The sequence below is a fragment of the Leptonychotes weddellii genome, chromosome 4 (assembly GCF_054177405.1).
Source record: "Leptonychotes weddellii isolate Sample4059 chromosome 4, ASM5417740v2, whole genome shotgun sequence".
NCBI lineage: Eukaryota > Metazoa > Chordata > Mammalia > Carnivora > Phocidae > Leptonychotes > Leptonychotes weddellii.
Window position 1 is genome coordinate 92477437 of NC_138372.1, and position 26770 is coordinate 92504206.

Below are 26770 nucleotides of genomic sequence, written 5' to 3' on the forward strand. Positions count from 1 at the left end.
ATTTGAGAATATTTTGTATCATAATTAATCTCTGTAAAATATTAAGATGAACAATGTAATAGGGAAAAAAGGATAGAGATACAGAGAAACCACTGAAAGAGGAAAACCAAATGACTCATAGATGAGACTACATTCATCCTCACTGAGAAGAAGCCAGTATAGTCAAACGCTATGAATCAGCAATATCAATCAAAATTATAAATGCACATAATTCTCTAATCCAGCAATTCCATTTCTGAAAATTTATCTACAAATATACACATGCAAGAAACCCAAAGTTTTATCACTAGAACACTGGTTGAATATACTATGCTCAAAATTCTACAGGATGAAAAAGATTAAGGAGGTTCTATAAACTGATATGGAAACATCTCCAATTAAGTAAAAAAAAAAAAAATCAAGCGCAAGAGTTTATCTAATACCCTATCTTCAGAGTAAGAAGTGGGGTAAATAAAAATACCTTTGTATATGACTTCTATATACATAAAGAAATTCTGAAGGACACATAAAAAAAAAACCTAGAAGATACACAAGAAAGTAAAATGAAGTAGAGGTAACTTGTTTGTGGGAGAGGGAGAACTAGGTATAGGGAAGGGGAATGGAAAGAGAATTTTCACTTTATGCTTTTGCTACATGTGTATGTATTTAAGTGTGTGTGTGTGTCTATGTATAAAATTTGGGACATGTACATATATTACCTATTTACAAACTAAATCAAAAACAAGACAGTAAAAAACAAACCCAGTTTGTGATCCCACTTACACAGAATATTTGGTATTTAGGGGCTGCTAGTAAAATGAATACAGATGAATCCCATCAGAATGGAACCAGCAGTAATAGATAGACCTATTGAGTGAGAATGAGCTCAACCTCAGCCTGAAGTAAAGTAGTAAGGATATGCAGAACAATTAGCCCTTGACCTAGAACCGGAGGTGCCCCCAAGCCAAGATCCAAAGCTCAGGAGCACTGACATAAAAACAATCATTGTGATAACTCTCACAATGAATCTATGGGATTTGACAGTCTCCTGAAGGTTCACCAATGGCCAGAGAAGTCAAGCCAGGAGAAATAAATACCACTTTACATACCTAACCAAGCACACATAGTATGATAACTCAATGAATTCTAAGCATGATAAACTCAAAGAGATCCATACCTACACATATCATAACCATAAGGTCAAAAGACAAAGACAAAGACAAAGAGAGCATTTTGAAAGCATCAAGGGAGAAGCAACTTATCACACAAAAGGGATCCTCAATAAGATTAACAGCTGATTTCTCATTAAAAGACAAAAACAAAAACCTGGAGGTCAAAAAGCAGTAGGATGATATATTCAAAGTATTGAAAAAGACTGTCAATACTAATAGCAAAACTATTGTTTAAGCCATCCTTAACCAACAGAAGAGAACTTTTGTTGCCTTATGAAATGGTCCATTCTAGGACTGACAACTGTAATTCATAAAACATTTAGGGTACCGCAGAAATCTTAGTGTACAATGAATATCCATGGGCTCTCCCATATTCCCAGTCTCCCCTAGAGTCAGAGTGAGACCATTTTACTAATTCTGGCCAATGTACTATGAGCAATAATGATGGGTGTCATGTCCAGCCTGAGGCAGGGAGAGCATGCATGACCCTACAAGTCTGCATGACCCTACAAGTCTGTCCCTCCTCCTCTGCTTGGAGGCCAAGTGCTTGCAACTTCATATCTAAAATACAGAGAGAGACACTCAGACTTTGAGTGACAAAAATACCATCGTTGTGTTAAGCCACTGAGATCTGAGGTTTAATCTGCTACCACCAGAATTGGAGCTTGTCCTAAACAATAAAATTATTAAAAGGAGCAAACTAATAATGAATCAAAATCACTTCTACTTCTCTTTCAACTATTGATTTCTAGAGCAGAGAACAACTCCCCTTTTCACAGGATAAATCTTCAAATATTTAAAGGTTGTTTCTCTTGAGTTTTCTCTTCCTCTTTAACTTCATTGCTTGATAACTATCCTATTAATGGGGTACTCTCCTATTTTAATTTAGCCAAACTGCGAACTCAAGGAAGGTAAATTATCAAAGTTCACTGGCACAAAGGTCTAAGAGACTGTAAATACTTCCCTGACATTCTATTCTCTTTGACACTGAGATGAATTTCTCACCATTGTGGATGGCCTCAGCTTTTTTCTTTTTACAGGCTGCTCAGAACGGTTATAACTACATCTCTTCTAACAAACAATACTCCAAGCTCTCTCCAGAAAACTGTTTGGAGGCAGGGGCAATGCCCACAGTAGACTGATGCCCCATCATTCAGTCTAGGGTTGGACTCCATAGGCTTTACTGCAATTCTTAGTTACAGCCTTAGGCCATCAGCTTCCTCCCCTGGGCTTATGAAAATAGGCAAATATTTTCATTTCATTCATTCCCCCACCTTATGGAGGCAATACTTGGCAAGTTTAAAAAAATACACAAGCTAGTAAATGTGAATTATTTATTCAAGAGACCACTAGTTATTTTCCCTTGAAGCACCAAGAAATCTTGCTAACCAGGCCAATTTTGTTGCAACACAGCATCATTTCCACATTCTGTGTTTCATGGAACATAAGATGAGAAACAAGGCAGAGGATCAGAAGGCAAGGGAGGGAAAAATAAAACAAGAAGAAACCAGAGAGAGAGAGACAAACCATAAGAGACTCTTAATCTCGGGAAACAAACTGAGGGTTGCTGCAGTAGAGGGGGGTGGGGGAATGGGGTGGCTGGGTGATGGACATTGGGGAGGGTATGTGCTATGGTGAGGGCTGTGAATTGTGTAAGACTGATGAATCACAGACCTGTACCCCTGAAACAAATAATACATTATATGTTCATAAAAAAAAAATGTCAACAACAACCAGACAGAACTGAGAACATGAAATGGCCTGAGTTACCAGAATCCAGAACTAAATGGTTAATTTTTTAAAACCTCTTCCGCACTAAAAATGGATTTATAACTTAAGAAAATGCCCTAGATGGAGATGGGCGGGGCTGACTTCATACCTCGAGTGCCTGGTGGACAGGAGCACTTGAAGTGGTTCACAAGGTCGACACAGGTGCCCCCGTTCTGGCATGGCTGATTCTGGCACTCATCTACTTCATACTCGCAATTGACGCCCTGATACCCTGGGACACACTGATAGGAACAAGCAAAAGGGAAGAAACACTGGACCATTGTTGGAAATAGACCACCACAGCAAATGAGACCTGGAAGGTTGGTGTATACCTCTGCCCACTCCCTGCCCCCACCCAGCACCATCACACGCTTGACCAACCATCCTGTGCAGGGCCAACTTGCAGCATACTGACATTTACATCTTCCAGCTGAAAAGCCACTTTATAACCCAAAGGCAAGGACTCAACATTCTGAGGGATATTTCAGAACTGATGCCTGTGCAAAACTTTCATCGCTCCTCAACGCTCCCATCTTTAAAATATGCATTCCTTGGTATGCGATGAGGACCCTATGACTCAGTCCAACGGTACGTGTGGACAGTAGTAAACACACTGCATTTATTGATCTCTAGATTCAGGAAACCGCACATGTGTATGAGAAACTGGTTGAGATGGGGGAGGGGCCGTGTTAGCTAACGTCGTAGATGTGGAGGGTTGAGGAATTTCAGGGCTGATCAAGGAAAAAGACCCTGACCATGAAGTGGTTTTACTGGGCAATGCTTTGACAGGTTTGCATGTGAGGGCATCCCTCACAGCATGAGGCTGTCCAGAGTGGAAAGGTGGGTAAGGAGAGGATGGCAAGTGAATTCCAAGGGAAGGGGTAACAGAGAGGGGGCTTACATGTTTGGTATAGCCAGGCCACCGTCTCTGGGTCAGAGGGCTCTGAAGGGCAGCACTGGCTTGGGGTCTTTATGTCCTGGGGCTTACCTATGGCTTGCAGATATTGGGTGCTGTTTTGCAGAACATGCAAAGCAGAAAGGCTCTACATGGCTAAAAATCTGCTTTATAAGGGCTATTTTTAGAAAAACTGGCTGTGTAAAAATTTGAGATTGGCACTGGTGGCTTTTGAACTAACAGGTCCCAGCCCACTGTGAAGGAGTAACTGCGGAGCCAATATAAAGAGGCCATCTTTAGCTCATTTATGAGAAGTAAAGCTTTTCTCAGTGTTCCTGGGTGGCCTGAATTGGTGTCAAATTCAAGACTCTGGTGTTTTGTTAACATCTTGCTCTACCCATTATCAGCCCAGCTATCAGGAAGACAGTGACATGTTCCTTAACAGACACACACTTCCTCAAATATATACATGTCATACTTAGTGTGATGCTACACAGAACAGGCTAAGCAACTTCGGGACACACCTCAAAGTGGCTTCTCCTATCTCAGCTGCTATTCAGCAAAGTCCCAGGGGCCACGGAGTGGCTGGCCTGTGAAATGCACTCTGGCAGTGAATGTTGGCTCCGAACCCGGAGGCAACTCTATGCGACTGAGATGGTCCCAGATCTCTATAAAAATACCTTACTGGAGCCATGTGAACTTATTACCAAGGGGGCTGAAACCAATGGTGGTTGGTAGACAACATAATGGTGATTGCTTAAAAAAAAAAGTCTATCAATTGTAAAAATAAGTCATAAGCAGCGAACTTCAGTATGCTAGTGCTCACAATAGTTGTGCCATCTTCGGGAGGCCCCCGACCTCTGCCTGCTCATCCTACCTCACATCTGTACCCGCCGATGAAGTCCCTGCAGGTGGCTCCGTGCTGGCAGGGGTTGGACGAGCACTCATCAAGCTGCTCCTCACAGTAGCTCCCGGTGTAGCCCAGGGGGCACTGGCAGTGATGAGAATTGCCAGCATTGATGCAGATGCCAGAGTGCTGGCACAGGTGGTCAGTGGACACCCCTAGGAAACCCAGAACAGGAAGAAACATCACAGAAGAGCACACGACCTGTCAGGTTCAGACCAACTAACTGTGTTCTTACCTAGTTCATGGCCCTCAGCACCAGATTTATACTGAAAATAAGCCAGCCCTGGGGTGCCTGGGTAGCTCTGTTAGGCGTCCAACTCTTGACTTCGGGAGGGGTAGTGATCTCAGGGTTGTGGGATGGAGCCCATGCTGAGCATGGAGTCCGCTTGAGATTCTCTCTCTCCCTCTCCACCCTCCCCTCCCCGACCCCCGCTCTCTCGCTCTCTCTCTCTAAAATAAATAAATAAATCTTAAAAAAAAAAAAGAAACAAAGAAAAGAAAAGAAGTAAGTCCTAAAAGTAGAATATGCCTTCATTTCATTTTACATACATTTCTTTTTGGAATCTCTAAGCGTGTGCCTCTGCCTTTTCACCTCCCATCTCAGACCCTTTCGTAGAGCCTGTTCTTCCCAAGGTAATAATACCTGTCCTAAAACGCTGCCAGTTGGCCACTACTGAGTGACCCTGGAGCCTGAGGAGGCGGAGCTCACCTCTGTGGAAGGCTGCCACCTCACAGGACACATTGGGCACATCACAGTAAGCACCAGCCCATCCAGATGGGCACAGGCACCGGGACTCTGCTTTTTCCTGAATGCAAGTACCTTTGTTTTTACATGGAGACCGACTACAGAGGTTCACCAGGGTCTGAAACAGAAGGATACATCAACATCCAAATATCAGAAAAGAAGAAAATAAGTCACACTGCATTTTAAGAATCAAAGGAAAGCACACTAATTAAAAAAAGGAGCCCTCAGCCAAGTCTTAAAATAGTCCAATGTTCTCAGGTAATCCAATCATTTTATAGAGTCTAATTCTTCTTAGCTCTGCTATTTAATAAGTTCTTACCACAGAAGTTTAAGAATTTGAGGGAGCCTAATAAAGTTATTCCCTATGTTATGATTATGTCCAGACCTGTAACAGCCAGAAAGAAAGAAATTACAGCTGTCAGAAGGTTCATAACACCTGTGCTAATCCTGTGGGAGAAATCTACGTGGGTCTCAATCAAATCTGTCCACGGTGGTTAAGAGCAAAAGGACTTAAAGCCCGGTAATAAACCTAAAAGCTGTCATAGAGCTTACTTACAGGGGAGAAAATCAGGATTATGAAAAACATAAGGCAGAGTATGAGCAGACTAGTCCCTTTCTCTGTAACTCGCATGTGGTGACCTGACCCCTGGGGAGAGCAAGGTCACACTCATGGAGTGTTTGTGAAAGAAGGGGCCAGTGGGTATGGGTGGAGCACTCCCTGGTACATGTAACCTCATACTGTGAGAATGAGCAAGAGCCTAAGGAAGAATGTACTTCTGATCCACAGATCAGCATCAAGCTGTTTAATTTAATATGCAGAAGTAGTTATTTGCACGTCCAATATAGCCAAAGCCTAACTGAAGTGCACCCTGTAAGGCTAGTTAAATTTGGCCACTTAGTCCTAAATTCTTTGGAGTTCTGTTATTCTATCATTCTAGCATTGTTTAAGAGGCAAATATAGCATAAAATTAAATACAATGTGGGGCGCCTGGATGGCTCAGTCAGCATCTGACTTCAGCTCAGGTCATGATCTCAGGGTCCTGGGATCAATCCCCGCATCGGGCTCCATGTTCGCATCGGGCTCCATGTCCGGCTCTGCGCTCAGTGGGGAATCTGCTTGTCCCTCTGACCCTCCCCCCAATCGTTCGTTCTCTCTCTCTCAAATAATTAAAGAAATAAAAATAAATAAATACAATGCTGTTTGGTATGCAGCCTTGGAAAGGTTACTTTGCCCCCTTTGGGACTCAAGTTTCTTCTTTCATGAAATGAAAGGCTGCCCTAGTTGGCTCTGAGGGTCTATAAAAATCCATATTTACATATTTGAATTTAAAAGACATGTGACTAGTGTTACAACACTGCAAGACATAATAATTATTATTATTATCCCTTCAGATACTGTATCTGACCTTTAAAGACTTTACTTAGACTGTTCTTTATTTCCCTTTTTGCATTTCCAACATAAATACTATCCATGCACTTATTTCCCACATGTATTTCTCTGCAGTTCTTGGTTAGCCTATTACAACCATCTATCTCATGCTTGTTAATCTGTATAATCTTGCCAGTGTCACCATTTTGGAATCTACCAGCTACTAAGAAGTTAGGCAGATTTATCTCAGAGACAACCCCCCTGAGAGCCAGAACTTCCTTGTTTAGGAGGGGTTTATTCTGCTTAGAAGAAAAATAGTGTAATATTCAGCTACTCTGAGGGAGCTGAGTGGGCTGAAATTTAATTACCTGACAGTTTTTCCCTGTGTAGCCCAAGGGGCAGGTGCAGCGGTAGGTACCCAGGCCGTCAACACATATTCCTTCATTTAGGCATGGATGAGAGTTGCATTCATTGATCTCATGGAGGCAGAAGGGGCCAGTGAAGCCCATAGGGCACAAGCAAGAGAAGGAATTAATCCCGTCGACACAGGTGCCACCATTGAAACAGGAGCTGAGAAGCAGAGAGAGCAATGCCAGCTGTGTAATCTGGTTCCTCTGACCTGCTATTTTAAAAAGTCGGGTTCCTAGAATCTAACACATTACAGAGGCAAATACTCCTGAGCATCTTAAACTCCTAGATCTAGTAAATTTTCTTTTTCCAAATTAGACTGGGTGTCAATCAGCCTGAGTCCCAGCTTCATGTCTACAACCAAAAAGGTTACAGGAGTATATAAAAGGCTGAGTTTATTAGGGATTCCCAGAGAAAGTGAAGGTTTCCAGGTTTTACCGAGTCCTGTGATTTTCCATGTATCACATTTCATTTTATCCCTAAGTCAATTTAATTTATAAGAAAAGTGCTAAATAAGTAGCTCTTGACTCTAGATTTCTTTCTGAAAGAGAAACAGAATAAACTTATTGAAAAAAAAAAAACACACCTAGAAATTACCAAAGAGTGATGACAAATGTGCAAAAAAATAGGAATTTTTTAAAATGTCAACTGAAATGAACAAGGGACCAAGAGGAGAATGGAACAGAATTATAACTCTTCCTGTTCCCTAAGCATTAGAAATAAATGATGGTCCATCCCACTAAGCCTTTCAACCTCTGACCTTTGACCTGCTAACTACACATCTACAGGGAATCAGGAAGTAGGCAATAGAAGACGATGGAATGGGACCCAGGTGCATACCCTACCCTGCCGTGCAACCACAGCAATGTGCTCTGTAGTTTTCCCTCCTTTCTCCCTTTTCCCCATAAGACATTGGTGGCTGAGTGTATGGATTGCTCACCTCTCAGTGCACTCGTCGATGTTGTTCTCACAGTGGACGCCATCAAATCCCGACTGGCACTTGCAAGTGTAACTGTTGACATAGTCAGAGCAGGTCCCTCCATTCTTACAGGGTTCACTCAGACACTCATTCATGTCTGTCTGACACTTATCCCCAATAAAGCCAGGATGGCACAGGCAGGAGAAAGTATTCACTCCATCTACACAGGAACCTCCATTCTGGCAAGGATCTAAGTCATTACACACAAGAATTAGAGCTCTGAACTATAGCATCAATTTAATCTTAGACCTATAAAGGTGAGTAACCTGAACTGAGTCATACTAAGAATAGTAACAATTCCGACTTTTCTCTCTTTGTACTTTTCTTTACATCTATTTTGCCTTGACTCCCCCATTTACAAAAATGAATGCAATAACACTTGCCTGAGATTCTTAACCTGTTTGATAATTGGAATGAACTATGCATACACCACTAGGAGTTTTGCAAAATTAAGAGTCCTAAAACTTACAACGGTCCCCCACATTTGCTAATCAAATATGTGCTCCCAATACACAGAATCTCAAAAATATCAGTAACGATTTTCAAAAGGTGTATGTGGTGATGGGAGTGGGTGACATAGGATAGGATATAAACTAAGCAGCCCCCTGTGCTGATCTTTCCTATCTTTTCCCTCCCTTCATCTTTCATTTCCATTCCTTCCCTCTTCTCTTTCCTGTTTGTTTTTGTTTTCTTGATTTAGGCAGAATGAGGAAACATTTAAAAAAATTTTATATATCACACAGCTTAATCTTAGAACACTTTAGGCTCACAGCAATTAATCAACAAATTTTGACCTACTCTATGGCACAGTCCTCTGAAATATAGATGACATATTAGAACAAGAAAAATGAGTTAGCTCCTGCTCTTAAGGACCTTAAAGTATAATTGCAAAGACAGGTCATCTACATAAAAAGAGAACTAAACATCAGGTGGGTAATGTAACCCCGATTTGATAAGAGGCTTATTTAAAACCTTATCCATCTACTAGGCTAATTCCACTCTAAGGCTCATCTGCAATCTTGACTGGAAAAATTGTAAAAATCATATTATCCCTTCTTATCCACAGTGCATAGCACACTGTAATTTCCATAGCATCTTTCAGGAAACTCACCATAACTTACTGAATTATTTTAAATTAATTATAAATATTGCTAGCTTTACTTCCAATAGGAAAGATTTTATTTCTTTCTTTTTTTTTTTTAAAGATTTAATTTATTTATTCATGAGAGACAGACAGAGGCAGAGGGAGAAGCAGACTCCCCGCGGAGCAGGGAGCCCGATGCAGGACTCGATCCCAGGACCCTGGGATCATGACCTGAGCCGAAGGCAGACGCTTAACCGACTGAGCCACCCAGGCGTCCCCCAATAGGAAAGATTTTAAATACTGAAAATTTTGACTGATAAAATAATTAACATGGAAAAGAAATCCAAATAATTTGATCCCACTCCCCTAAATTTCTCCACCAACTGCTGTGGACATATTTTTCTTCACTATTTGCTACACAATGTTCAATTTGTCTGCATAGCTTTCTTTGCCAATAGACTATGAGTTTCATGAATGTAAACACTGGGTTTTATCTACCATGGCACTGCCAGGACCTAGTTTGGTGCCATCCATATGGTGATCTGAAATTACATATGCTGTGAATTAGGTGCCATTATTCTTAACCCATTGTGATAACCTTGTTTGAAGTTTAATGATTTAATCACCACAGAAGTAACTGAGTACTGATAAGTGGTTAGTACTGATAAGTAACTGAGTATATCACATGCATGTGATGACACTATCAAAGCCGAGGAAAGAACCACCAGAAAGACATAAGCAGAATAATCCCAAGAGTTTACACTAGGCTGAGAATAGCTAATGTTCATGACAGTCAAAATGAAAAGACCTCCTAACTAAGCACTAAGTAGGATCCTCAGAAAGTACTATCTCAGTAGTGAGCCATTTTAGTCCTAGACTAAAGGCTGTTCTGGACCTAACAAACCCTGAAGAAAAGACCAAAAAGATCAAACTGTTTCCAAATGATCCTTAAACAAAGCTTGAAAATATTCTAAAGATTTTTTTAAAAAGTCTAGCATCCAATAAAAAATTACCAGGTAGGCAAAGAAGCAAGAAATATAACTTATGATGAAGATAAAAGTCAACAACAGAAACAGACCTAGGAATTTCCCATATGGTAGAATTAATGTGAGGACAATAAAACAACTATGATAAATATACACTGTATGTTCAAGAAAGAGAATTGAAAGCACGAACATGACAAGGAAAGAGATAAAGGCATAAGAAAGATTCAAATCAAACTTCTAAAGATAAAAATACAATGAAGAGAAAAAATATATACTGGATGGGATTAACAGCAAACAAAATACTACAGAGGAAATGACTAGTGAACTTGAAGATATATCAAAATATCTTCATATAATAAAATTACCTAAATTGAAGCACTGAGGGAAAAAAAAAACTCTAAAAAAATACATAAAATAGAGTATTGATGAAAGAGAGACAACTTCAAGCCACCTAAAAGATGTATGATGAAATCTGTAAAGGGGAGCAAAAAGGTTTTGAAAAAACAGTGCTTGAATATTTTCCAAATTTGGACCCATATATCCAAAAAGGTCAATGAACCCCCCAAAAAATAAACATGAAGAACAATAAGGGGCATTAGAGTCAAACTGCTAAAAATCAGTGGAAAGAAAATACCTTAAAAACAGCCAAAGGAGAGAAAATAACATATAAAGAAACAAATACAAGAATTATTGCAGATTGCTCCTCAGAAATAATGTAAGGTAGAAAACAATGGAAGGATGACTTGAAAGTGCTGAGGGAAAAGTCAACTTAGAATTCTACTCCCTATGAAAATATCTTTGAAAACTAAGGCAAAATAAAAACGTTTTCAGACACAGAAAAGCAGAAAGATTTAATCACTAGGAGATAAACACTGCAAGAATTATTAAATGAATTTCTTCAGGCTGAAGGAAAATGATACTTGACAAAATGCAGATCCACACAAAAGAATGAAAAACACCAGAAACTATAAATATGTTGTTAAATATAAATACTGTTAATTTATTTTTACATCTCTTAAAAAATTAATTGACCATTTGAAGCAAAAATAATATTTTTGGGCATTTATTATAATATATATGACAATAATAGGACAGAGGGCAGGAGTGAAAATATAAGTATACTGTTGTAAGGTTTTTATGTGCTATACAAAGCAGTATAGTTGATGGTAATGAGTTAAAGTTGCATACTGCAAACCCAAAACCACCACCACCAAAAGAAAAAAAAAAAGAATATAATTAATATGCCAGTGAAAAAATAAAATGTCATCATAAAAATGCTCCATTATGCCAAAAGAAGGCAAAAAAAGAGGGGGAAATGGAAAGAGAAGGAAAAAGATAAAATACAAGATGGCAAATATTGAACTCAGTCATATCACCATCAACCATTAAATTTAAATGGCATGAACACCTCAATTAGAAGTTAGACATCATCATATCGGAGAGAAAAAGCAAGACTCAATATATGGTCTCTATAAGAAACATACTTTAAAGACACAGATGGGCCAAAAGTAAAAGGATGGAAAAAATACTTAACAATAATCAAAAGAAAGGGAAGGTAGTTACATTAATATCAAACAAAGAAGAGTTCTGAACAAGGAATATTACAAGGGTTAAATAAGGTCATTTCATGACGAAGGACTCAATTCTTCAAGAGAACATAACAATCTTAAATGTTTATGTACTTAAAATCAAAGTTTCAAAATACATTAAGCAAAAACTGAAAGAATTTCCAGAAGAAATAGACAAATACACAATAATAGAGATTTCAATATCACTGTCAATAATTTATAGAATAAGCAAAAAGAAAATCAGGGAAGACCTAAAAATACTATTAACCAATCTGAATTAGTAACATTTATAGAACACACCAAAAAACAGCAAAACAGACATTCTTTTCAAGTGCACACAGAACACTTACCAAAACGGACCATAGACAAGACCATAAGACATGATTTAATACATTTAAAATAATCCAAATGATGCAAAGTATGTTCTCTAATTACAATGGAATTAAACTAGATATCAATAACAAAAACTATCTGGAAGGAATCAGCAACAAAAGATACTTGGAATTAGCAACAACAAAGATGGAGCTAGTGAGTATAATGCTAAGCAAAATAAGTTAGAGAAAGACAAATACCATATGATTTCACTAATATGTATAATTTAAGAAAATAAATGAATGAGCAAAGGGAAAAGAGAAAGAGAGAGCGAGAGAGAGAGAGAAAGAAACAGACTCTTAACTATAGAGAACAAACTGATGGTTACCAGAGGGGAGGTGGGTGGGGGATGGGTGAAATAGGTGATGGGGATTAAAGAGTACACTTATCATGATGAGCACTGAGTAATGCGTAGAATTATTGAATCACCATATTGTACAACTGAAACTAATAGGACACTATGTTTACTATACTGGAATTACGATTAAAAACTTAGTAAAAAAAGATACCTGGAATTAAAGAACACACTTCTAAATAATCTATGAGTCAAAGAACAAATCAAAATGGAAATTAGAAAGTATTCTGAGCTGAAAAAAAACATGATATATCAAAATTTGTGAAGTACAGCTAAATCAGTGTTTTGAGAAAAAAAAACATGGCACTAAATGTTTATTATGTTAGAAAAGTAGAAAGAAATAAAATTAATGGTGTAAGCTTCCATCTTAAACTAGAAAAAGAAGGGCAAGCCAGTTCCAAAATAGGAAGAATAAAGAGCAGAAATCAATGAAATAGAAAACAGTAAAACAACTGAGAAAAATCATGAAACTAAAAATGGGTTCACTAAAAAGATTACTAAAATCAATAACCTGGGGCGCATGGGTGGCTCAATCGGTTAAGCAGCTGCCTTCGGCTCAGGTCATGATCCTAGGGTTCTAGGATCGAGCCCTGCATCTGGCTCCCTGCTCTGCAGGAAGCCTGCTTCTCCCTCTCCCTCTGCCTGCCACTCTGCCTACTTTGCTCTCTCTATCTCTCTGTCAAATAAATAAATAAAATCTTTAAAAATAAATAAATAAATAATAAAATAAAATCAATAACCTTCTACCAAGAGCAATTGCAAAGAAAAGAGAGAAGATGTAAATTACCAATATCTGAAATCAGTGAAGGGAAATCACCACAGATCTTACAGACATTAAAAGTACAATAAGGGAATATTATGAATGCCAATAATTCTGATAACTTAGAAAAAGTAAAACTCATTCCTTGAAAGATACAAATTACCAAAGCTCAATAAAAAGAAATAGATACCCTGAATAAATATATCTATTAAAGACATTAAATTCACAGTTAAAACCTTCTAAGAAAGTTCCAGACCTAGATGTTTGGTAGATGTAATACCAACTGTACACAGACTCTTTCAATAAATAGAAAGGAAACAATTCCCAATTGGTTCTGAGGCCAGCATTGCCCTCTTACCAAAACCATACAAATATAGCAAAAGAAATCTGGGGAACAATATCCCTCATGAACATAGATACAAAAATTCATAACAAAACTTTGAAATCATATCCAATAAATATGAGAGAGATAATACATCAAGACCAAGTAGAATTTATCCCAAGAATTTAAGGTTAGTTTAACATTTGAAAATCAATTAACATAATTCACCTACATAAAAAAAAAATATATTACTACCTCAACAGATAAAGAAAAATCATTGGAAAAAATCAACATTCATTCATTATAAAAAGAAAAAAGAAACTCTCAGCAAACCAGGAGTATATGGTAAATTACTCAATTTGATAGAAGACCAAAAAAAAAAAAAAAAAACCAAAAAAAAAAAAAAAAACAAACCAAAAAAAACCCCCACAAAACAAAAAAAACCCAAACCTACAAGTAACATCATACTTAGTGGCAAAAGACTACATACACACTTCCCGCCGAGAATCAAGAAGAAAGAAAGATTTGCTTCTCTTACCATTTCTATTCTGCATTTACTAAAAGTCTTAGCCAGTATAATAATGCAAGAAAAATAAAATGTGTGTAGATTGAAAAAGAAATAAAATGTATATGGCTGTACTTATTTAGAGATAACATGATCATAAAAAAAAATCCTGAAAACGTAAACTAAACTAGAAGCTAAACTAATCTAGAATTAATAAGTGAGGTTAGCAATATTACCACACAAAATTACTCTTTAAAACCTTTAAAACTCACACTACATGTAAAAATTAACTCAGATTGTGGACTTAAAGGTCAGTGCTAAAAGTATAAAACTTTTAGAAGAAATCAAAGGAGATAAACCTCAGTGATCTTGGGTTAGGCAAAGGTTTGTTAAACAACATACAAGAAAAATGAACTCTGAATGAAGATTATATTGAACTTCATCAAAATTAAACTCTTTCTCTTCAAAAGACAGTCAAAACAGAAGCTATAATTGGGAGAAGATAATTGTAAGGCAAATATCTGACAAAGAAATTGTATCTAAAATATAAAGAACTCTTTCAATTCAATAATAAGACAAACAATCCAATTTTTCAAGTGAACAGAAGTTTTGAATAGTCAGTATAGCAAGTAATATAGATGGCTGACCAATAAGCACATGAAAAGATCCTCATAATCATTAGTAAGTAGGGAAATTCAAGTTAAAACCATGGTGAAATACCATATACAGCCACTAGAAAGGCTAAAATTAAGGGCAATCACATCTAAGTGTTCTTGAGGATGTGGTTCAACTGGAACTCTCAAACAGTGCTTGTGGGAATGAAAATGGTATACCCATCTTGGAAAGCATTTTGGCAATTCTGTGAAACATATACCTACCACATAATTCATCTATTCCACTCCTAGATATGTACTCAAGAGAAATAAAATCACATGTCTACACAGACTCACTCAAAGCAGCTTTATTTATGATATCCCAAAACTTAAAGAAAGCTAAATGTCCCACTAGTGAATTATAGTATATCCAAATAATGGAATACTACTTAGCAATAAAACAGAATGAATTAGTAATACATGTAACATAGATGAGTCTCAAATAATATGCTAAATGACAGAAGTCATATTCCCTCTCCCAAAAAAAGAATTTGCATGAAATTATTCCATTTATATAAAATTATAAAAAATGCAAATAAATCTGTAGTGACAGAGGTAGATCCCTGGTGGCCTGGGACAGGGAAAGGGAAAGGAGGGAAAATTACAAAAGAAAATATTTTTAAGGGGGTGGGTATGTTCATGATCTTTAGAGATGGTTTCAGTTGTCAAATGTCAAAACTTATTGAATTATACATTTAAAATATTGGTAGTATACTTTATATTAATTACACCTCAACAGATCTGCTTTAAAAGAAACTATCATAGCATTGTCCCCACTTTGTCAGTATATAAAAAATCAGTAAGGGAATGCTTAAAGAGATTCTACTGCCTCAACTCCTAAAGCCACTAGCTTTGAAAGAAAATTTAAAAACTCTAAAGTTGGGGCGCCTGGGTGGCTCAGTCGTTAAGCGTCTGCCTTCGGCTCAGGTCCTGATCCTGGGGTCCTGGGATCGAGCCCCGCATGAGGCTCCCTGCTCGGCGGGAAGCCTGCTTCTCCCTCTCCCACTCCCCTTGCTTGTGTTCCCTCTCTCACTGTGTCTCTCTCTGTCAAGAAAATAAATAAAAATCTAAAATAAATAAATAAATAAAAATAAAATAAAAATAAAAACTCTCATGTTAAAGACACGTGATAAACTCTTGGGATGGCCAGTCTCAGCACTGAGAGGCCACTGCCCCGATGGGGCTCTGCTCTGCTTCCTGTGTGCCTCAGGGGGCTTACAAGCTGGCTGGCATACTCACTGGCATAATTTTTACCAACATACTCACTGGCAAGGCAGTCATCCATGTCCTCCTCACAGTCCATACCACTGAAGCCTGGAGGACACTCGCACATGTAGCTGCCCTGGGTATTATGGCAGAGACCGTGGTTCATGCAGGGCTTGGAGACACACTCATCAATGTCAATTGTACACCGCTGACCTAGAAATACAGGTGCAATGAATGCTCCTGTCTTTGGAAGGTGAGTCCCACAGAAATGTATGGGGGATCTGAGCTGCAGCTTCAGTAGATGGGGATATTCTGGTTGGTGTCCTGCTTTGGGAAGTCCTGTAAGGCTTTGTGTCCCTCGCACAAAATTATTTTGGGCAAGTTTTGCCCAGGTGGTAAAACTCCTTTAGAAAGAACATCATGGTTTTAGACTCAGGCTGGACTCTTCCAGCCACTAGGGGGCCCCAAAGATATGAAAATGAAAAAGGCTTTCTAAGTCATGCCAGTTAGCAGGTCCTATACAAGGCCGGTGTTCTTGATGATGGGCAGGCCTCAGAAGACCTGGGCCTTCCATGTTAATCGGATGATCTGACTACTTCGTTTAAAACTCCTGGTTTCTCTAACTCCTATGTTGCTACCTTGCCAGCCAGGGGCACACAGGCAGGTGTAACTCTCAAAATTTGGTGCCTCTTTGCAAACAGCAGCATTCTCACATGGGTTTGGGGAACAGGGAGCCAACACCGTCTGACAATTCTTGCCTGTAAAGCAAATGACAGAATTTAGAGAAACAGCCAAGGAGACAAATTTTTCAAATTCTATACCAACGGATGCTCTCTGAACTCAAGTCTAAAGCAGCAGTTAAAAACTTTGGAATCTGAGAGACCTAGGTCCTTTGAGGCTTATCCACCTTGATTACTAACTATGTGACCTCAAGTTATTTATCTGCTCTGAGCCTTCCACATAAGCAAAATGAGAACTAGGATGGTACATAACCCATAGAGGCCTTTTGAGGACTAAATGAAAAAATGTTAACAAAGTCTTTATTAGTATAGAGCATGGCACATAGAGTGAGTGCTCAACAACCGTTGGGCTGCTCTTGTCTTTATTATTATGGGTAGTTACTATCATGGATTTGGACACCTGCATCAGCCCAGTGCGATAGTTTCTGCATCTCCACAGCTAAGAGTCAGCCACTCAGAAGCTCAGCCACACAGATCCTCCTCCATGTGAGCCAGGAAGAAGCAACAACACAGCCTCCTACTCCTCACAACCTCTGCTAGCCTGTCCCAGAAGGCAATGGAGTTGATCAGAAGGCCACGGGAAGCAGGAAACAGTGAGGTAATTCTGATTGCCTGGTAACATGTCTCCTTATACCAACATCAGCAACATGACATTAATATTTGCATACCAATATTTCCTCCCTTAGCATACTGAATATAAGCTTACAGCACAGAAAAAAAAAAAAAGGAATACTTTTATTAAAAGAAAAAGAGTTTTTTTAAAGTCAAGTTACAACTAACTCAACTTAAAATACTATCCTAAAATTTCATATTCAGAAAGAAAAAAAATTACCACAAATTTTTACCAACATACCCAACCAGTTTTTAAAGTATCTGGTCAGAATAGTGGCTCGCAAGAGAAGGCAATGTTGTTTAGTTCCCTTCGTGCTGGCAAAGCCCAATGACAGAACCCTTATCTACACTCAGCACTGAAATTTTAATCTACATAGGCTTTCAGTCTAATATAATTTCCCAAAGTTCATATACAGTAAATTCCTTATTGGGATCTTAATCTGAAGAAAAACCAATAACCAACATAGAGCCAAATATTCTTACAGTATCTGACTAGCAAGAAGACAAAATAAATATTTTCACACCTACATCACACTCAGGTAAGCCTATGATATAACTGAGCATAGTGACACCTGCTTGTATCTCCCTGCAGCCATCAAGTCTCTGTCTTTCTGGCTATGAGATGCTCCTCTTACTATCAACAAATGTGATCAGCACTGTCATTATGAAATGTATTTTTTAGGCTTCCTTTGTCTGGGGATAGCTAGGGATCTCCAATAACTTCAATTTTATCTACGAGGCTGGCTAAATGCAGCTTGCCTCCATGAACATTTCTTCCAAAGAGGGGCAAAGGTAACAATGTAGCACCAAGTCTTTCAGGTAACAGAGTTACGGTTTTGGCCACTGCCACTCTCAACAGCTAGAGTCACTAGTAACAGCTACTAATAACAGCCTAACAGGGGAGGAGGAACTCAGCCATGCTCCTGCCTGCATGCTGCATACTGGAGAAACATGCAAAGCCATCATCCATATTTCTGTTTTGTTCTCCACAGATGAAGAAAATGGATGATGAGGAGGTAAACAAGCCATACAAATACAACCACACAAAACAATCACAAGACAGCAGTAATGAGGCAGGAAAATGCAAAGAAGAAATAAATGTCCAAGCACACTCCTAAAATACCACCTGAAGCAAAAAACACTTGGTACGAACTGAAGTCACACCCATGTCTTCTGTGTGTGTAATCGCCATCCAACGGGCAATACCTCTCTGAATGAGACGTAGTGGTACTGAATGTAAGGAGAAGAAGGGCTGTTAAGAGGAAGAGCTTTGGACTGAGAGGGACTTGGGGGCAAATCTACCACTTACCTATGTGACCTTCAGCAGGTAACTTCTCTCTGCCTCAGCATAAAATGGTCATAGGAACTTCTACTTTACAGAATTATTGTGAGTACTAGATTAGGAATCCAAAGTATACAAAGTGTCTGGCATATAGTAAATTATCAGTAAGTGGTGGTTGTTGTATTATTGAACTAAGACTAAGAACACAGGCCATGACAACACTGGGTCCACTCAAATAATGAATGAAACCAGCAGCCATACATCATTTTAAAAACATTTTAAACCCCAAAGTATAAGGAAGGCAAATGAGTTCCCCTACCAGTTGCATCTAGAGAGGTCACAGTGTTTTCTCAGAGCTCAAGATCTAATCAGTGAGGGCAGGATGGGTGACCAGGGAGTGATTCCTCAGAGCAGCATCACTGACCCACAGAACCTGTCTCTGAGACTCTGGGGTTTAGAACTACAAGGCAAGAACACACATTCCCTCTGGTCCTTTCACCTGCAGAACTCACCTGTGTATGGCAGCACACAGTGGCAAGTATAGCCACTTATGTCATCAAAGCAGGTTCCTTGGTTCAGACACGGATTTGAAGCACACTCATCAATATTCACCTGACAGTTATAGCCTGTAGACAGAAAAGGGGAAAACCCCAAAACAGTGAAACTTTCTGTTAGCTTCCTCATCTAAATTGCTAAGCAAACCTCTTCATGGTAAATATATATTTTAAGATTTTATTTATTTACTTGGGGGGGAGCACGAGTTGGGGGAGAAGGGGCAGAGGGAGAGGGAGAAGCAGGCTCCCCACTGAGCAGGGAGCCCGATGCGGGGCTCGATCCCAGGACCCCTCCTGGGAAATATTAACTGCTCTAGAAATTGAATTTCTTTAGGCCACTGGAACACCTGTTCTTTCATTTCAGTGGCAAGTCCCTGACATACATACAGTCAGTCAGTAAAACGCAGTCAAAAAGATGAATGGAAGAAGTATATTCTAGGGTGCCTGGGTGGCTCAGTCATTAAGTGTCTTCGGCTCAGGTCATGATCCCAGGGTCCTGGGATCGAGTCCCACATCGGGCTCCCTGCTAGGCAGGAAGCCTGCTTCTCCCTCTCCCACTCCCCCTGCTTCTGTTCCCTCTCTCGCTGTGTCTCTCTCTGTCAAATAAATAAAATCTTTAAAAAAAAAAAAAAAGAAAAGAAGTATATTCTAATAGTCTAAAGGTTGAATGCACCTCCAAATACAAGTAATTCCTCAACAATGGACCAAGAAGAAAACTCTGCTGCTGTATCTAAATATCACCTCTTTCTATACAAAGTAGTTGGTGAGGGCCTAAAAAGGGGTATAATTTATCAAGGGATAATATTTTTTTTTAAGATTTATTCATTTATTTGAGAGAGAGAGAGGGAGAGAGAGCATGAGCAGGGGGAGGGGCAGAGGTAGAGAATCTCAAGCAGACTTCCTGCTGAGTGTGAAGCCCCAATGCAGGGCTCAATCCCAGGACCCTGAGATCATGACCTGAGCTGAAATCAACAGTTGGCTGCTCATTCGACTGAGCCATCCAAGTGCCTCAAAGGATAATATTTTTTTAATACATTAATCAAAGCCTCTGGTTTATGCCTACTCTTTCATATGCACAGTCTCTACCATTGATGTAGTAGTACTTCCTGAAGTCATAAAACTGTTTTCCCCTGATCCAAGACATGGAATCTATTCCCTCTATGAAAAAGAGGAAAGTAAGGAAGCATTAATGGGATAGGACAGTACCCAAATATTACACACCTCTGCATCTTCAACAGGGCTGACACAGAGCCTCAACATAGAGGAACTGCATGCACTGTAGATAAAAAAATGGTGGTCTGGGAGTACAGAGGTCTGGGTTCAAACTGTACTCTGCTACTCACCAGTCATGCACTTTTGGATTTTACATTTTGATTTTTATTTTGTTCGTTGATCAGCAAGTCTCAATGAGACAAAGAAATAAAAGCACTTTTAAATTTCTTTGCAAATGTAATATATCAGAAAATTAATGACTAAAGTATAGTCGCAGAAAATTTTCAAATAATCAAATAAATTGACCCTGAAACATACTGATGTATCATGGTAGCCTGGCACAATTTTTGAGTGGGGAAATCAATCACTAAGTGGATGGAGGAGTGCAAAATAAATGATTTACCCACAGATTTCACTCTTGAGTTTCTTTTTTTTTTTTTTTTAAAGATTTTATTTATTATTTGACAGAGAGAGAATGAGAAAAAGAGAGCACATGAGAGGGGGGAGGGTCAGAGGGAGAAGCAGACTCCCTGCCGAGCAGGGAGCCCAATGCGGGACTCGATCCCGGGACTCCAGGATCATGACCTGAGCCGAAGGCAGTCGCTTAATCGACTGAGCCACCCAGGCGCCCAACTCTTGAGTTTCTAAGAGAAAACTTGGATGGTGGAAATACAACAATGGCAACTAAAAAATGATTTACACAACACCCACTATAATACATTTTTCCAGAAGGCCATAGGTAGACTATATATTTAGGTTATCTCAGTGTGTAAGATAATTTGTTGGAAGGGTTTGGAACACATGGATTCTTCCATGGCATGATTGCTATCATAATTACAGTGAGACAATATTCTCATTCTACTCCCCAAATCTCTTTTGAATTACCGTAGAATCAAACCGGCACCAGGGAGCTTACAATTAGAACACCTGCCCAGAGTTGTGTAAGTGGTTTGCCTGTTTTTAAATTGGCTTATTTGCTTCTTTGCTATTGACTTGTATGAGCTCTTTATACCATTTTGGATATTATTAACCCCTTTTCAAACACACTGTTTACAAATATTTTCTCCCATCCTATAGCATCCTAGGTGCTCACCTTAAATAGTTCCGTAGCTCACCTCTCTGCTAATAGAATCCATATCTCTTTATGTTTTTATTCCCCAAGTGTAAAAATATTAAGTTCTTATAAATACTAAGTTCTCAAATTATGTTTGCTATAAGAGTGAATAGGAACAAAGGAAGGGAAAGGAAGAAGTAAAAGAACATGCAATAAGAAAAAGGCATAAAGGGAGATAGAAATATGCACTTTTGTTTTCACCTTTAAAGCCCTTCTTGCAAGTACACCTATATCCATTCACCAGATTGTCACAAGTTCCTCCATTCTGGCATGGGTTAGAGAGACATTCATCTCTGTCCACTTCGCAGTTGAGGCCCACCCAGCCTGCATCACAGAGGCACTTGTATCTGAAAGGATAGAGCATTCTTTACTGTGGGGGGATGAGTGTACAATTGAGTCTTAGGTGAAATATACGACTTGGTGAAGAAATGAGGGACAGAGGAGCTCATGGGTAAGCTAATCACATTTCTACTCTTCTAGGAATCTATACTTGGATCGCTGTGGACACAATGTGAATTGTGTGGGTCCTTTCTGGAGTACTTAGTAAACCGATTTTTCTGGTGCTTCCCAGCTCACCAAGATGCTAGAGAACTTAATTAATTATAGTGAGCTTTCATATGTAACCAGTGGTTGGTAAACATATTGGGCCAATCTGAAAGGCACATTAAATCTGCCTTTTATTATACATAAAACTAAAGTGAAGCAAACCTTAGGATCATTTGCTTCTGATGCAAAACAGACACCCAAGAAATATGTTCGTATCAGAGACTCTAAGCCACTCTAAGAACTCCTGGGATGTCTGACTTATGAGACATACTTTGTTCTCTCCTAAAACCCTGCCCCAGAAAGCATGTAGAGTAAACTGAGCAGGAAAAGGAACAAGAATGAAGGTGTCTGAAATACATGTACATTGTTCACAGTTTGAACATCATTAACACTTAGAGTATGGTATCAGGAAATAAAAGCTCTCTTGTCTGGAGATCCTTAGGAAAAAGGTAGATGGGCTGGGATACTTTGCAGGCTGCCATACTCTGAAACAGGAATACCGAGGTAATTCATTTGGAAAAATTACTTGATTTCTCCCTAAATACACTCTTCATTCTTTCACTTGTTGTAAGTATGGCAAATGGCAATGCCTACAGCCCTACCTTCTGGCAAGCACAGCAAGAGTACAGGACTATTTTGTGTGACCTAACATCACACTCTGAGTTTCCAGAGAAGTACTATCAACATATCACACAATTCTCAGGGGCTTACAAACCATGAATGTTTTATCAGGGCCATGTCTAAAGTTAGCTGAGACCAACTCCACTTCAGTGGCACACACTGGTACCATGATAGAACAGAACTGAGCTTTTTTTAAGCAGGGGGAAAGATCAAATAGAACCTTCGTCAAAACTCAATCTTGCAATAATTTCTAAAAGCACAATTGCCAAAGACTCACAAAATAATCCTGGACTTCTCCCATGAGCTGCTACCCCCCTATTTTCTACCTATTCAGTCATGGAAGGTAGAGCAGAAGTGGTGGTTTGGAAGACTAAAGGAGACTACCAAAATCTGTAACCCAGACTCAGCTCAAGCCCCTGAATGACTTCCACAGGGCATGGCCTGTACTGAAACCCAACTGGCTTGCTGCAAGTCAAGAAGGAACTATTCATACATGGCAGCTACTCACCCACTGAGGCCCCCGGTACAGTTTCCGTGGATGCAGGGACTGCTCAGGCACTCGTTCACCTGTGAGTAGCAGCTGGGGTGATGGGGACCCTCGGGGCACAGACAGCGGAAACCATTCACATCGTTGATGCACGTTGCACCCTTGCGACAGGGATTGGAGGCACACTCATCAATGTCAATGTTACATCTCTGCCCTGTAGAGAAGGGAAAGCTTTTGTCAAATCCAAAATGCTTAGCAAAGAGACACAGAACTATGAGAGATACTGTGTTGACACTTTCCATCTTATAAGATACTTTGGGCACCAAATGCAGGATTTAAATAATAAACACCTAAGAGCACTTAGCACCATGCGAGGAAGCAGCAAACAGCACAGTCTTTCGGTAATGCAGCCAAGTTAACAAAATGCGGGGAACAGCACCGCAGTGTTTCAATATATATTTCTTCTTTACTCCATCTTAGAAATAGGGAAACTTCAAAAATGTTACCAAAGTTGGCTGTCCCTCTTGCTGCTGTTGTGAGTACTCTCAAAGAAGCTTTTATCACTGTTCTCAGCTGGTTCACCGCAAACTAATTTTTTAGGTTAGTCAACATTTTACATTTCTACATATGGTATATCTCAATTACCCGGAATACTTAGTGAATAAACTATTAATTTAATGATTATATTGGTTAAAAAGAAAGCCATTTTGCTTTCATTCTTAGAGTTGCATTAATCCATTTTCTGCCTCAGAAAGAAGGGTATTCTAAACATAATTTTATTGTCTTCTGATAACTGAGAAAATAATACAAGGTCTCTTAATCTAGACCAGTGGTTCTCAAACTTCAATGTGCAAAAAGACTCACTTAAAATACTTGTTTTAAATGAAGATTCTTAAGCCCTATCACCATAGATTGTGATGGGTAGAGTCCAGCAAACCATATTTTAAATAATGCAGATGGTTCAAATGTTATATTTTGGAAAACTTTGATGTAGACAATTATTAAGAATATATGAAATTAAGTGAATATATTCTTCCTCTAAAACCTACGCAAGGCTGTACTTTGAAAAGATGTCAGCTCTAACCTCGACATTTGTTGCTTTAAGCTGAATAAAGTGTGCCACTTATATGAGTTTTGCTTTGTTAAATCTGAAAATTGAAATTTAACTATATACTCCAAAATGATATAAAATTTTAAAATAACCCATAATTCTGTAAATGAGTGGCAACAAGCAACTGCTGTGAAGGAATTTCTAAGTTTCAAAGAATACAATTTTCTGATTCAGATAAAAACATGCATTTTTATTTAAGAAAGAGTAACCCTGCATTTAGAACAGGAAATTCCAAATAAAATAGATCCACACCCCTTTAAAGTATGGGTATTAACATTTTTTCACTCTCCATTGCTCTCTAAACCATTATTGGTGGTTCTTGTGGTAAAGACCCATAATCTGGTAGTGGTTGCTGTTTTCCTCTTAAGCGTTTTATTAATAACTTATTTTAAAATACTATTTTCTTAGCCTCAACCTCAGATTTTTTTTTAGATGTTTGCCACTGGCACCAAGATAGGAGCCCAAACTCTTCAACTGCACAGCTATCCTTGGCCTGCTATCCAGTGGAGAATGAGGAAAAAGCCTTCTTTTTCTGTCCTTTTTAGGAAGCATTTTCTCAGAAGTCTCTCCTCCCAGGTTTTCCTCATTTGCTTTAAAAACTCTTCCCAGAATCAATTTTCAAGTCATCTTTAATCGAGAGGGTTAAATGCCTCCTTATGCAGTCTACCAGGTGGACTGACAGCAGCTTCACTATCAAGGTCCCACCCTTAAGGAGTTTCCACCCAGCATCAGAAATGCCCAGCACAAGGCTATGCATCTTACTGGGCTCAGGAACTACCGAGTGAGAAGTTAACCAATGTTTCTCACCTTGTAGGTACTCAACAAATTAGTGTTTAATAAACAAAAGCATGGTATAGTCCACTTGAGAGACTGGATTGGATGTCAGAAGTCCCATATGTGAGTTGTAGTCATTCACTCAGCAATATTTACTGTTTCTCCATGCTAGACACTGTTTTAGACACTGGTTAAAAAGATGATTAGGGAGGTTTCTGCCTTCTGGGAACTCATAGTCCTAGCTGTGTGACTCAATACATACAAAATATATTTGTATACATTGCATGGACACATCAAGCTCTTATCTCTCAGTTGTCTTACTTGTTAAATGAGAATAGTAATTATCTACTTTTTGTGTTTTGTCTTGTTAATATTTTGAGACCTAATTGATGTATAACACCATATAAGTTTAAGGTATAAGGCATACTGGGGCGCCTGGGTGGCTCAGTCAGTTAAATGTCTGCCTTAGGCTCAGGTCATGATCCCAGAGTCCTGGGATCGAGCCCCACATCGGGCCCCCTGCTCAGCAGGGAGTCTGCTTCTCTGTCTCCCTCTGCCCCTCCCCCTGGCTCGTGCTCTCTCTCTCTCAAATAAGTAAGTAAAATCTTAAAAAAAAAAAAAAAGGTATACGGCATACTGATTTGATACATTTATATATTGCAATAGATTATCACTTTAAGCTAACACCTCTATTACGTCACATATTTACCATTTCTTTTTTGTGGTGAGACCAATTAAGACTTACTCTCTTAGCAACTCTGAAGTTTATTACACAGTATTGCTGACTATAATCACTGTGCTGTGATAGGTCTCCAGACCTTATTTATCTACTAGTTTCAAGTCTGTACCCTTAAATACATCTCCCCAATTAGCCCAGCCCCTGCTAGCCACTATTCTACTCTATTTTTATGCGTTTGGCATTTTTGTATTCTGCATACAAGTGATATCATACAGTATTTGTCTTTCTCTGACTTATCTCGCTTAGCATAAAGACCTAAAGGTCCATCCATGTTGTCTCAAATAGCAAGATTTTATTCTTTCTTTCTTTTTTTTTTAAAGACTTTATTTATTTGAGAGAGAGAGAGAGAGAGAAACAGTGTGCCTGTTCGGGATATGCTATTATTAGGTTAACTAAGGGCCAAAGAACCAAAAAGCAATTGTATGTTAAATATTTATAAATTATAAATTTATATATTTATATATATAAATTATACACTCTACTACTGATTAGAAACTACTATAAGAGATTTAGAGAGAGTAGAGATTATAAAATTCATACATATGTCTTTTTATTGTACTTTGGTGATTTTATATAGTTTAATAATGACATTATAATGAGGATTAGCTACCTTGGTAGATCTGTTACTCATGATTAGCCTTTCAAATGCTTTTTGAAAACTACTAGGGTTTGGTAGATAGTGAAGCTTTCAAAACTTCACCTGTTTCAGATGACACTGGGTTTCTAAGTACAAATAATGATTTACAGCTTAAAAATACAATCAGTCTGTGGTTAAATCATGTAGCTCTGAAAATTACAGTGGATACTTCTAGTATCCTCTATCTGGAAATTATTAGGAATTTTCCAAAAATAATTTCTAAAATTGTGTTTAGCTACTTCTGCCTAATGTGTTTTTTAAAAATTGAGCTATAATTGACATATAACATATTAGTTATGGTGTACA

The 26770-nt window shown here is 38.7% G+C and overlaps 2 protein-coding genes across 2 annotated transcripts in view; both read right to left on the reverse strand.

The window, feature by feature from the left end:
* Positions 1 to 26770, reverse strand: part of REG4 (regenerating family member 4) — a 266112-nt gene that overhangs the window by 63657 nt on the left and 175685 nt on the right. The window lies entirely within an intron of this gene.
* NOTCH2 (notch receptor 2) overlaps positions 1 to 26770 on the reverse strand; it is a 157533-nt gene that overhangs the window by 20870 nt on the left and 109893 nt on the right. The window contains exons 13-22 of the mRNA XM_081815798.1: positions 23225 to 23417; positions 21751 to 21896; positions 19182 to 19295; positions 16674 to 16793; positions 16096 to 16248; positions 8186 to 8414; positions 7206 to 7407; positions 5433 to 5586; positions 4694 to 4878; positions 3031 to 3163 (exon numbers count right to left, since the gene is read on the reverse strand). Coding sequence (XP_081671924.1) covers positions 3031 to 3163; positions 4694 to 4878; positions 5433 to 5586; positions 7206 to 7407; positions 8186 to 8414; positions 16096 to 16248; positions 16674 to 16793; positions 19182 to 19295; positions 21751 to 21896; positions 23225 to 23417 — 1629 coding nt within the window. The remainder of the gene's footprint in view (positions 1 to 3030; positions 3164 to 4693; positions 4879 to 5432; positions 5587 to 7205; positions 7408 to 8185; positions 8415 to 16095; positions 16249 to 16673; positions 16794 to 19181; positions 19296 to 21750; positions 21897 to 23224; positions 23418 to 26770) is intronic.